The sequence below is a fragment of the Varanus komodoensis genome, unplaced genomic scaffold, assembly GCF_004798865.1.
Source record: "Varanus komodoensis strain SLA01 unplaced genomic scaffold, ASM479886v1 scaffold23, whole genome shotgun sequence".
Lineage (NCBI taxonomy): Eukaryota > Metazoa > Chordata > Lepidosauria > Squamata > Varanidae > Varanus > Varanus komodoensis.
This window is the reverse complement of record NW_025335627.1, coordinates 18,306,665-18,319,331: the sequence shown is the minus strand read 5'-3', so window position 1 is coordinate 18,319,331 and position 12,667 is coordinate 18,306,665. Positions and strand designations below refer to the sequence as shown.

The 12,667-nt window shown below is 39.7% G+C and overlaps 1 protein-coding gene across 6 annotated transcripts in view; it reads left to right on the top strand.

Annotated features, from left to right (window-relative positions):
* The window catches only part of RB1 (RB transcriptional corepressor 1), a 163,032-nt gene that overhangs the window by 39,900 nt on the left and 110,465 nt on the right, over positions 1-12,667 (top strand). For 5 of the 6 annotated variants that reach the window (XM_044431794.1, XM_044431792.1, XM_044431791.1 and 2 more), the window contains exons 8-13: positions 1,299-1,441; positions 2,409-2,486; positions 3,010-3,119; positions 6,217-6,291; positions 6,871-6,958; positions 9,781-9,897. In XM_044431794.1, the coding sequence (XP_044287729.1) occupies positions 1,299-1,441; positions 2,409-2,486; positions 3,010-3,119; positions 6,217-6,291; positions 6,871-6,958; positions 9,781-9,897 (611 nt within the window). The remainder of the gene's footprint in view (positions 1-1,298; positions 1,442-2,408; positions 2,487-3,009; positions 3,120-6,216; positions 6,292-6,870; positions 6,959-9,780; positions 9,898-12,667) is intronic. The other variant, XM_044431793.1, reaches the window with a different exon arrangement.

The following is a 12,667-nucleotide window of genomic DNA, read 5'->3' as shown; positions in this document are numbered from 1 at the left end:
ATGTTACCTTAATGTTTCTTTCCCATAGTTTTTGTCAAGAAAAACCTCTACCTAGCATTTCTGCATCAATACTAGCAGTGATCATAAAGAAGAGATAGAAATATTAAGAGATACATTATATTCCAAATCATAAGAGCACATATAATAAAAAATTAAGTACTTACAATATTCTGGAGGCACTCTGTGTTGCACCAGACCTTATTTAAGCATGTTACAGTGAAGTGGGCTAATACTTAAGCAACCAGCAGCTGCCAGTTCAATTTCTTTATTTAACTTTTGTGCTACAATGAACATATTTTTCATTAATTATTTTAATGGTATTGATATTAATTGAAAACTGGAGGCAAAGGCCGCTATCCTGGTAACATAATATTGGTTCATGAGATGATGGCTTTCTTCTTTCCTGCTGCCTGAAACAGTGCCAGTACAGTCTGCACCTGGTCATTACTCAAACAATTTTTGGTCTAGAAGTAAACACTCACTTTAACATATTGACTACTTTTTACTTGAAAGTTGCCAGTTAGCAGTTTCTAAATAGTCTTCTCAGGAAGTTCAAGTAAAACAGAACCAGGTCCACTCATTTTCAGTTGTTGTGAGAACTGCTAATTTGCCATTGTACTGCCAGCATGTGAGCAGCATAGAACATGTATATATAGCAACACAAGAAGAGTAGTCCTGAGATTTAACAATAAAAGACAACAGAGGGGAAAGACTGGCAACTGGGATATGAGAATTTAGTTAGGTATACTAAGGGTTGGATTCACATTTGTGATCCCTGCTCATATTACAGGGAGCTGACTATTGCAGAATCCTCCTTTGTCCTGAAAAACTGCACTGGAGAGTGTAGAACATGTCCCAAAGAACAGGGACTTCAGGTAATAGGGGGAATTGATGAAAATTGCTTCCCTGCCCACTCTTTTCTCTCAGGGAGAGATCTCAGCTGTATCATGATTCCCTCTGTAAACAGAAGGAATCCTTCCAAACATGGATTTGCAAGTCTGGATCCTGTTGTTAATTTTTTTCAGTATTGTGTGAGGATCAAAGGATTAAGCCAAAGTTTAAGGGTAGGTTTTAGGAGGTGTTTGGAGAGAAGCAGTAGAATATAAGAGTTCTAAAAAAGAATCTCATGCATAAAGGGTTCAGCTGTCTTACATGATGTATGTTGCATCCCATTTAATTGTTTCTCTTTTCTTTTTCTAATAGTTATTACTTTAAAATTATGTTTTAAATATTCTTTTTAAACCTTCCCTTTGTTTAGAAATTATATATAACAGACTCATGATTGTTTTCTTATATAGAATCTCTGAGTACAGCGTCTAATGATGGCTCAAGTAGAACTTGGAGGCGAGGTCAAAAAAGGAATACACGTACATCAAAAACAGATACAGATATAAAGGTTATGGAAGAACTTTGTAAAGAACATGATTGTAATTTGGATGAGGTAAAACCATTTTAGAACTCTTAAAATGCTGTTTTGGTTTTCTGCAAAGCTTCCTCCCTCAGTCCCAGGCCACAGTTTCGTTGTTTGTGTCCTTACTTAGGGCTAACTTCAGTTATGGCTAGTAAATACATTAGAAACTTGGTCAAATTTTTCATATTCAGAGTAACTAGCAGAGAGACTAGCAAGCGATCAAAGTGGATGTAAATACCTGAGTAAGTTCTTTCAAGGCTAAGACTGAAAGTGTTGCTGTTTCTAGTCCAAAGTCCAGTAAAGCTAGTCAGCAGTCCACTAATTCTGCAGAGGTTGACACCTGCGTTTCATCTAGGGGCAAGCATAAAAGTCCAGCTAAGGCAACAAGGACAAAGAATCAGAAACAAGGTCTGCAGTAAAGAAGCTGACTTGCACCTTGTTACGAAAAAATAAATCCTCAGTATGCTGGCTGGATACAACCATGCTTCAATGCTTGTCTTTTCAAGTGACGGTTTTCTTGGGGGCTGGGCAGCCTTTTCCTCTTTGGCTCAGATTCCATGTCTCTCTAGTGAGGGGAAAGGCTTGCTTAATTCACCCTCTGAGGATCATGACTCTTCTCTTGCCAGTGTGTCTGTCTCCTGGACGCTGCCTCATGCTCATGCAGCCTGCAGAAGTCCAACTCTCCCTCAGATGAGTGCTCCTTAAATTAAGGCATGCTTGTTCTCCTCCTTCCTCAGTTCCCTCCCGCTTTTGCTTGTCCCTTCAAATGTGTGTTTTCCTATGATCTGGGTCACATGTCATGATAACACCAAGTAATAGATGGTTGTTGAGTTGTGAGTTGTTGTTACACATGAACCCTGCACTATGCTTAACTATTGTTTGTTAATTGCAATTAACCCAGAGTTCACAATCCAACAAAAAATCATGGGTTTTGTTCTATAAGGTATAGAAAAAGACCTCTCAATAGTGATAGTGTTGCAATGTATTTATTTTGTAGGTGAAAAATGTTTACTTCACTAATTTCATCCCATTCCTGAATTCTGTGGGTATTACAGCTTTCAGTGGACTTCCAGAGGTAATATTATAATTTTAAAACCCTTAGTTCAAGGATAGCCACAATGAATCCTAGTTTTGCACTTGATAGTTATATGCTTTCTTTGATTTTGGATATTTTGTTTGTATGAAGTGAATAGCTACTTGGAAACAGTTAATTAATTAAGTATCTTATTGGAACTGTAGGGAATATTTACCAGTCTGAGTGACATGTAAAGAAGATGAGCTAGATTTATAATTTAACTCAGTATTTTTTACTTGAAGCAATAGGGTGGTAGCCAATGAAGTATTTCCACGCTCAAGACTGCTTTAGTCAGAAGAACAGGCAATGGAGGCAGTTTTTCCTTATATTCTCTTAAAATCTGTTCTGAATTATTCGGGCTTCTGGGCTACAGAAGGGAAGAGCAGAAGCTTTTTCTATGACACTAGATTCCTCCCATTGATGTATAATCACTTTCAAGAATGAATTAAATTGCAGATAAACGTATCTATGTAAACAATTAGTTCATTGTTACCATTAATCTTTTAATCTTTTGAAATTTGAGGTTGAGACTATGTCAAGCAAATATGAAGACATGTATCTGAGAAACAAGGATATTGATGCCAGATTATTTCTGGAGAAAGATCGAACTTTACAGTATGATCATACAGAATGGTAATTTGTTTGTTTGTTTTTCAGATTTATATCCCCTTTTTATTTTAAAGAACTCAAAGTGGTCTACATAACAGAATACTACAGCTGAAAGGGACCCAGAAGGCCACTGAGTCCAACTCCTTGCTAGTGCAGGATACCAGGTTACATCATCCCACTCAGATGTCTGTCCAGTTGCATCTTGAATGCCTGTAGTATAGGAGATCCCACAACCTCCCTAGGTAATTGGTACCATTATACTGCTCTCACAGTCAGGAAATGTTTCCTGATACCTAGCCAAAATCTAGCTTTCTGTAACTTGAACCCATAGTTCCATGTCTTTGCACTCTTGGATGATCAAAAACAGATCCTATCCCTCCTCTTTGTGACAGCCTTTCAAATTCTTGCAGAGTGCTATCATCTCTCCCCTCAGTCTTCTCTTTTGGCATGCCCAGTTCTTTGAATCTCGCCTCACAGGACTTTGCTTCTGGTTCCTAAATAGTCCTTGCTGCCCTCCTCTGAACCCTTTCTCTACATCTTTCTTAAAATGTGGTGCCCAGAACTGGACACAGTACTCCAGGTGAGGTCTAACTATTATTGAGTAAAGGGCAACTAGCACGTCACTTGATTTGGAAGTTATATTTCTGTTAATGCTTTCCAAAATAGCATTTGCCTTTTTTTTTGCAGACACATTGCATTGTTAGCTCATGTTTAACGTGTAATCTGTGACAATTTCAAGATCCTTCTTTTTTGTAGTATTGTTGAGCCATGTATTCTCCATCTTGTAGTGATGCATTTTGTTTCCATTTCCTAGGTGCAGAACTTGACATTTGTTACTACTGAATTTTGTTCTGTTGTTTTCAGTCCAGCATTCTAGCCTTTCAATATCTCCTTGAATCTTCTTTCTGTTTTCCAAAGTATTAGCTATCCCACTCAGTTTTGGATCATCTGCAAATTTGATTATTGTTACTTGTACTTTCTCATCCAAATCATTAATAAAAATGTTGAAGACCACTTGGCCCAGGACAAAATCACTTGTTACATTTCACCATTTGAGAAGATATCATTGATGAATACTCTCCGAGTCCATTTTTGTAGCCAGTTATGGAACCACCTAGTAGTTCTAATTAGTCCATCTTTTGCTAGTTTCTTAATCAGGAAGTTGTGGGGCACTTTCTCAGAAGCTTTGCTAAAGTCAAGATGGATTATGTCCACAGCATTTTCACAGGGGACCTTGGAGGTTACCCAGTCAAAAAATGAAAACAGATTAGTCTGGCAGGATTTGTTCTTGAAAAATCCATCTTGGCTTCTAGTGATCGCTGCATTGTTTTCAAGGTGTTTGCAGACTGACTGCTTTATAATTTGTTCCAGAATTATTCCAAGGATTGATGTCAGTTTTACTGGTCTGTAGTTCCCAGGTTCATCCTTTTTTCTCCTTTCTGGAAGACAGGGACAACATTAGTCCTTCTCCACTTGTTGGTACTTCCCTGTCTTCCACGAATTCTCAAAGATAGTGCTTCTGAAAGTTCGTCCACTAGCTTCTTTATGACTTCATTGGGCCCTGAAGATTAGAACCCAATTATTAAATGATCCTTGACTATTTGTCTGTCTTATCTTGAGCTTCCATCCCTTACCTCTAGCTTGTACTTCCCCTTTGTTAGGATGGTTGTAGATATTCTTTTGGGAAAAGATTGAGCCAAAGTAGGAATTTTGCTCTCTTGCCTTTTCTTTGTTTTCTGCTGTCATTTTAACACCCACATTAAATAGTCAAACTTTGGTTGTCTTTTGCTTTGGGCATATCTGAAGAAGGCATTCTTGTTGCTTTTAGCATCCCTCACTGGCCTTCATTCATTTATCACTTTAGCCTTCCTGATGGCATACCTGCAGTTCGGTACTATCCATTTATATTCTTCTTTTGTAGCCTGGCCTCCCTTCCACTTCCTATACATGTTTTCAGAAAACACAATTCACAAAAATCTCATAGCTTTTTGTGATGCCACATGGGTTTCCTTTGTAGTCTTCCACACTTTTTCCTTTTTGGAATTGTTTCTGGTTGTGCCTTTAGAATTTCTTCTTTTTTAAGATTTCCCACCCATCTTGGGCTCCTTTTCCCATCAGAGTCTCTTGCCATGGGAGTTTAAGGCTGGCTTTCTTGCAATCCTGGGTACATGTTTGGCTACATTTGGCTTTTGCTTTCTTTATAACTGAGAATTCAGGTATGGCATGGTCAGTCTCTCTCAGAATTCCTGTAGCTGCTACTTTGTCCCTTAAGTCATCCCTGTTGGTTAGTATCAAGTTAAGGATAGTCATTCTTCTTGCTCCTTCCTCTACTTTCAGTTGGAGGAAGTTACCAGCAATACATGTTAGGAATCACCATTGTCTTCTTCCTGCTCTCAGTTTTATTCTCACAGCAACAAGCCTGTGAGGTGGGTTGGGTTGAAAGCCTGTGACTGGCCCATAGTCATCCAGTTGGCTCCATGGCTGAACAAGGACTAGAACCCAAATGACCTGAGTCCCAGTCCCATGCTCTTAACCACTAGAGTGCACTGGCTTTCTGTATATGCATTGCAGTAAACTGCTCACTCATGAAGCTCATTGGTAGGCCTGAGGAACTAAGTATCTCTTAGCCTCATTTATGTCACTTGATTGTTCTAGTGATAAATTAAATAAGAATTAAAGTTTAGGAAGAATTTCCTGATGATACAAGTTGTCCTTCCTTGAAAATGTAGTAGTTTCTCCTTTGATAAGTTTTAGCGTTTTACTTAAATATCCCTATCAGGAATGCCATAACTATGGATTTCTTGCATCAGCAGCAGGTTGGATCAGATGACAATTGAGTGAAATTGTTTGATCCTCCTCTTGATACTGTAAGGACCCAAAAGAAGCAGAAATCCTGTAGGATATAAAAACAGAATGAGGGCCATACCTCAAATAGGCATATTTGATAGTAAAGAGGAGGGAATAAGACTGCACTGTGCATACAAAAAGACAAAGGGTTATGGGTCAGCATAGAAGTGAAATGAAATAATCTTAACTCAGGCTAGAACTTGGAACTTTCTTATGTCTGTCAGGAAGATGTCAGGCCTATCTGGGTAGAGAAGTTACATTTTTCTCATGTTAGTTTACAGTTAGAGAGAACACCAACAAAAAACTTGGGTGAAGACCCTCCTGTTGGACTTCCACAGACTCCTGTTCGGTAAGAATATTTTAAGTTGCCCTTATCTTTAATAAAAATGTTTAGAAGATTATTGTAAAGGGTATGATGTTGTGTTTGAAATCAGGTTTTAGCCCTAGAAGTATTGTGAGTCCTTCAGTTCACAGGTCTGATTTGAATATGATAGCGTTGTAGAAAAAAAGCAGTTACAGAGTCTCTGGACAAGTGGAATAATGTGGGTGGTGTGGTCTTGAACAAACTGGCTTGAATTTCATCTTGCAGAATTAGATAATAGTGAATATTTTAATGGATTAAAATATTAGAACTATAGAAATATTAGAACTGTTTTAAGAAAATACAATACTTCTAAACATCAGTTCAGCCAATTTATGCAAAAAGCTTCTTTGCAATTTTCAGTTCTGCCAAAAATCTTGTACATAATAATGCAGATTGTTTGAAAAGCTTTTGACAATGCTAATAACATTCAGGTAAGGATGTAGCAGCACTCTTGTAAAGGTGTTTTTTCTCTAATGTATCTTTTTATTAGATGATTTTTTATTTCTTCAAAGGCAGTTTGTGTATTTCAGAAAATCATAATAAAAATGCTTTCCTCTTCTATAGGGCTGCAATGAGTACTATTCAGCAATTAATGGCGGTTTTAAAATCTGCAAGTGATAAACCAACAGAAAAGCTTATCCTCTATTTTAATGTGAGTGTTATCCTTTTAAATAAATATTTTATATCCTGATCTTTTTGGCAGATCTTTTGCTCAGAAATGATTGCGCCCATTACAAAACTGCTTACTAAGAAGTATTGTTAAAAAGATACCATTTTTTTGAATAAGAGCCTGAAATCTAATGGTGTCCACAGGACCAAAATTTTAGTTCTTTTCCTGCACTGCTTCAAAATTGCACTGGAGTGTTGGGGGACCCTCCAGAGTAGACTGGGGGTGGAGTGAACTAGAAGTCCCAGTTGAGTGAAAGCCTGCTTGTGCTGTGTTGAATTTCAGCAACTAATAGCAGTTTAGGAGTATTTCTGTTGAAGATGAGATTTACTAAGTTCTAAGTTCTTGTAATATTTAATAATTGTTTTATGATGTACAAATATAAAACTGTTAAAAATATAATTCAGTCAAATAATGTTTTAAAACAACTGCACATATGGAAATATTTAACATAGACATAGCATTCACAAGGTCACTTCCAAACTACAAAAAGACCCAACATACATCAGTCACAGATAGTAATAGAGAAACTTTACAAATATTAAAAATATGTAATGTTAAAATAAAAGTGAAGAATGATGTTAAATAGCCTGAAGGAACAATGCAGAATGATGCCATGTCATGTACTGCTTAATAGGTTACAATAATTACTTGGACTGAGTTTTTAAACAAAATGAGAGTCATTGAGGTCTGGTGTAATGTAATGTAATTTAATGTCCCTGATAACGATGATGGGGTGGTCACTGACCTCGAGCCAGACATCCTGGAATGTGACGTCAAATGAGCCTTAGGAAGTCTGAGCAACAACGCAGCTAGTGGAGGTGACAGTATTCCAGCTGAGCTATTCAAAATCCTAAAAGGCAATGCAGCAAAAGTGCTACACTCCATATGCCAGCAAATTTGGAAAACTCAGCAGTGGCCATAGAATTGGAAAAGGTCAGTTTACATTCCGATCCCAAAGAAGGGCATTGTCAAAGAATATTCAAACTACCACACCATTGTACGCATTTCACACGCTAGCAAAGTTATGCTCAAAATCCTACAAGCTAGGCTCCAGCAGTGTGTGCACCGAGAACTACCAGAAGTACAGGCAGGATTCCGAAGAGGCAGAGGAACTAGAGATCAATTGCCAACATACACTGGATCATGGAGAAAGGTAGGGAGTTCCAGAAAAGCATCTACTTCTGCTTCATTGACTATGCTAAAGCCTTTCATTGTGTGGATCACAACAAATTGTGGCAAGTTCTTAAAGGGATGGGAGTATCAGACCATCTTAGTTGTCTCTTGAGAAAACTATATGCGGGTCAAGAAGCAACAGTGAGAACTGGGCACAGAACCACTGATTGGTTCAAAATTGAGAAAGGAGTTTGGCAAGGCTGCATAGTGTCGCCCTGCCTGTTTAACTTATATGCAGAGCACATTATGAGAAAGGCGGGGCTAGATGAATCACCAGTTGGATTTAAGATTGCTGGGAGAAATATCAACAACCTCAGATATGCAGATGATACCACTCTCATGGCAGAACGTGAAGAGGAACTAAAGAGCCTCTTGATGCGGGTGAAGGAGGAGAGCACAAAAGTTGGCTTGAAACTCAACATTAAGAAAACTAAGATCATGGCATCCGGTCCTCTCAGTTCCTGGCAAATAGATGGGGATGAAATGGAGGTAGTGACAGATTTTATTTTCCTGGGCTCCGAGATCAGCGTAGATGGGGACTGCAGCCAAGAAATTAAAAGACGCTTGCTCCTTGGGAGGAAAGCTATGGAAAGCAAATCTAGACAGCATACTAAAAAGCAGAGACATCACCCTGCCGACAAAAGTGCGTATAGTCAAGGCTATGGTTTTCCCAGTTGCAATGTATGGCTGTGAAAGCTTGGACCATAAGGAAGGCTGAGCACCGAAGAACTGAGGCCTTTGAATTGTGGTGCTGGGGAAGACTCCTGCAAGTCCCTTGGACTGCAAGAAGATCAAACCAGTCAGTCTTAGAGGAGGTCAACCCTGACTGCTCTTTAGAAGGCCAGATACTGAAGATGAAACTCAAATACTTTGGCCACCTAATGAGAAGGAAGGACTCACTGGAGAAGAGTCTAATGCTGGGAACAATTGAGGGCAAAAGAAGAAGGGGAGGGCAGAGAATGAGGTGGCTAGATGGAGTCACTGAAGCAGTTGGCGTGAGCTTAAGTGGACTCTGGGGGATGGTGGAGGACAAGAAGGCCTGGAGGAATGTTGTCCCTGGAGTCGCAATGGGTATGATGCAACTTTGCAACTGACAACAACTAATATAATATAATATAATATAATATAATATATAATATCTAGTTCTAATTAATATTATTTTTGCCTTTTTCTGTAACAAATTAAGTTTCCAAATGTCTTCACAGGCAGCTTTGTTTACATATTACAGTAGTGCAAACAGGAGGCTTGCAGGGCCAAAGCTAGGCTGTCTTTTGATATGTTTGTAGCTAGGGTATCAGTTTAACCTGGTAGAAGGTACTCTGTGCTACAGAAACCACTTTTCCCTCCAACCCTAACCCTAACATATGACTTGGAGAGTTTCTTCAGGCTAAAGATGTATTTAAATTCTTGTTATATATGACCTCTTAAATGATAAGAAATTGTTTTTTGTGTTCTTTGTGATTTTCAGGGGAACCATTCCTACTGCCAATAAATTAGCCCCTCTGTACTCTCAGACTTCCTTGAAACGTGTTATCTTTTAACAAATAGTATCCTCTTAAGCCTTGGCTCCAGTGGAAAATGTGCTTGTCATATTTGTTAATGTAAGGAAAAGCTTTCCTCAATCGTTACAGGACTGCACAGTGAATCCTATGGAAAGCATATTGAAAAGAGTAAAAGAACTGGGTTGTACCTTCAAAGAGAAATTTGCTGAAGCAGTTGGACAAGGATGTTCTGAAATTGGTTCACAGGTAGGTATCTGATAGTAGTTCAAAAATAGAGAGGTAGGACAGCACTATGAATGTAACACTCTTCTTCAAACCAGAAAACTAAGTAGATTCTGATACAGGAAGGAGGAATATGGGATTCTGATATATTAAATGCTCAGATGTGTTCAAGTAAGGGTCTTACAAAAATCATAAATTAAACTCCTAACAGCTGAACTATATTTGACATATCCAATTAGCTAAATTGTCAGGCTTGGGAAAGGTGCTTTTCTGATTCTGATTTTTCTGGTTCAAGTACTGAATGCTTTAGCTTGCACCTTGCTTTTTCTATTTTTTTTTATAGAAGGCTCACATGAGTTAGTGTAAAATTAGTTGAGGCTGTGATGGTTGACTTGCCCCTGGCCTTAGTCCTGGCTCTGTACTTTAGTGTCTAAGCATTCATAAGTCTTGAAATTATAGATTTCTTTGTAGTCATGATGGCCAGAACATTAACTTTTCAAAATGCAAATTAAGATTCTTATATTGTGCCTGTTTTGACAAACAGTGTGTTTCTATATTTCTTCGTCGTGGCCTCTGTGCATCACACATATGGGTGCTGTGCCTGCGCAGTGCCTGTAGCCAGGAAGATTCAAAACCTAACAGTTTTGGCGGGAGCTCCATGCCCCCCCGGCCCCAGTATAAGAAGGTGGAGTGCCCGCCATTTCCCCAGTCTTCTTGCGACCCACCGTTCACTGTGCCTTGAGCCTTTCATCTCTTACTGTAGCTACTCGTATACTTGTCTATTGTTCTAAACCTTTTACCGTTTATTCTTCTTCTCTAGTTAGATCTTCCAAGTTACATTCCGTCCCCTGTTAGAAGTTCTTTCTAAATCTATTTTCCCTTTCTCCTATATACAGTATATCACAGAAGCGAGTACACCCCTCACATTTTGTAAATATTTTATTATATCTTTTCATGTGACAACACTGAAGAAATGACACTTTGCTACAATGTAAAGTAGTGAATATACAGCTTGTATAACAGTGTAAATTTGCTGTCCCCTCAAAATAACTCAACACACAGCCATCAATGTCTAAACCGCTGGCAACAAAAGTGAGTACACCCCTAAGTGAAACTGTCCAAATTAGGCCCAAAGTGTCAATCTTTTGTGTGGCCACCATTATTTTTCAGCACTGCCTTAACCCTCTTGGGCATGGAGTTCACCAGAGCTTCAGAGGTTGCCCCTGGAGTCCTCTTCCACTCCTCCATGACAACATCATGGAGCTGGTGCATGTTAGAGACTGTGTGCTCCTCCACCTTCCGTTTCAGGATGCCCCACAGATGCTCGATAGGGTTTAGGTCTGGAGACATGCTTGGCCAGTCCATCACCTTTACCTTCAGCTTCTTTAGCAAGGCAGTGGTCGTCTTGGAGGTGTGTTTGGGGTTGTTATCATGTTGGAATACTGCCCTGTGACCCGGTCTCCGAAGGGAGGGGATTATGCTCTGCTTCAGTATGTCACAGTACATGTTGGCATTCATGGTTTCCTCAATGAACTGTAGCTCCCCAGTGCCGGCAGCACTCATGCAGCCCCAGACGATGACACTCCCACCACCATGCTTGACTGTAGGCAAGACACACTTGTCCTTGTACTCCCCACCTGGTTGTCGCCACACACGGTTGACACCATCTGAACCAAATAAGTTTATCTTGGTCTCATCAGACCACAGGACATGGTTCCACTAATCCATGTCCTTAGTCTGCTTGTTTTGAGCAAACTGTTTGTGGGCTTTCTTGTGCATCATCTTTAGAAGAGGCTTCCTTCTGGGATGGCAGCCCTGCAAGACCAATTTGATGCAGTGTGCGGCATATGGTCTGAGCACTGACAGGCTGACCCACCATCCCTTCAACCTCTGCAGCAATGCTGGCAGCACTCATATGTCTGTTTCCCAAAGCCATCCTCTGGATATGACGCTGAGCACGTGCACTCAACTTCTTCAGTCGACCATGGCGAGGCCTGTTCTGAGTGGAACCTGTCCTGTTAAACCGCTGTATGGTCTTGGCCACTGTGCTGTGGCTCAGTTTCAGGGTCTTGGCAATCTTCTTATAGCTTAGGCCATCTTTATGTAGAGCAACAATTCTTTTTTTCAGATCCTCAGAGAATTCTTTACCATGAGGTGCCATGTCAAGAGGTCGTTGAGGCCCAATCGGTGCGGGTGTTCAAGGATAGGCTGGACGTCCACATGGTGGGCATGTTGTGAGCGGAGCCGACTGGTGCTGGAGGTCAGACTAGATGGCCCGGGAGGTCCCTTCTGACTCGCTCTGTTTTTATGTTTCTATGTTGAACTTCCAGTGACCAGTATGAGAGAGTGAGAGCAATAACACCAAATTTAACACACCCGCTCCCCATTCACACCTGAGACCTTGTAACACTAACGAGTCACATGACACCGAGGAGGGAAAATGGCTAATAATGCCCTATGTGGACAGTTTCACTTAGGGGTGTACTCACTTTTGTTGCCAGCGGTTTAGACAATAATGGCTGTGTGTTGAGTTATTTTGAGGGGGCAGCAAATTTACACTGTTATACAAGCTGTATACTCACTACTTTACATTGTAGCAAAGTGTCATTTCTTCAGTGTTGTCACATGAAAAGATATAATAAAATATTTACAAAATGTGAGGGGTGTACTCGCTTTTGTGATACATTGTATACATACACACATACCCTTCTATCATTAACTCTTTTCACTGTACTTCGCTATTCTCTGTTTTTCTCTTGATGGCTCAGTGTGCTGCTTTTCACAAGTGTTCTCA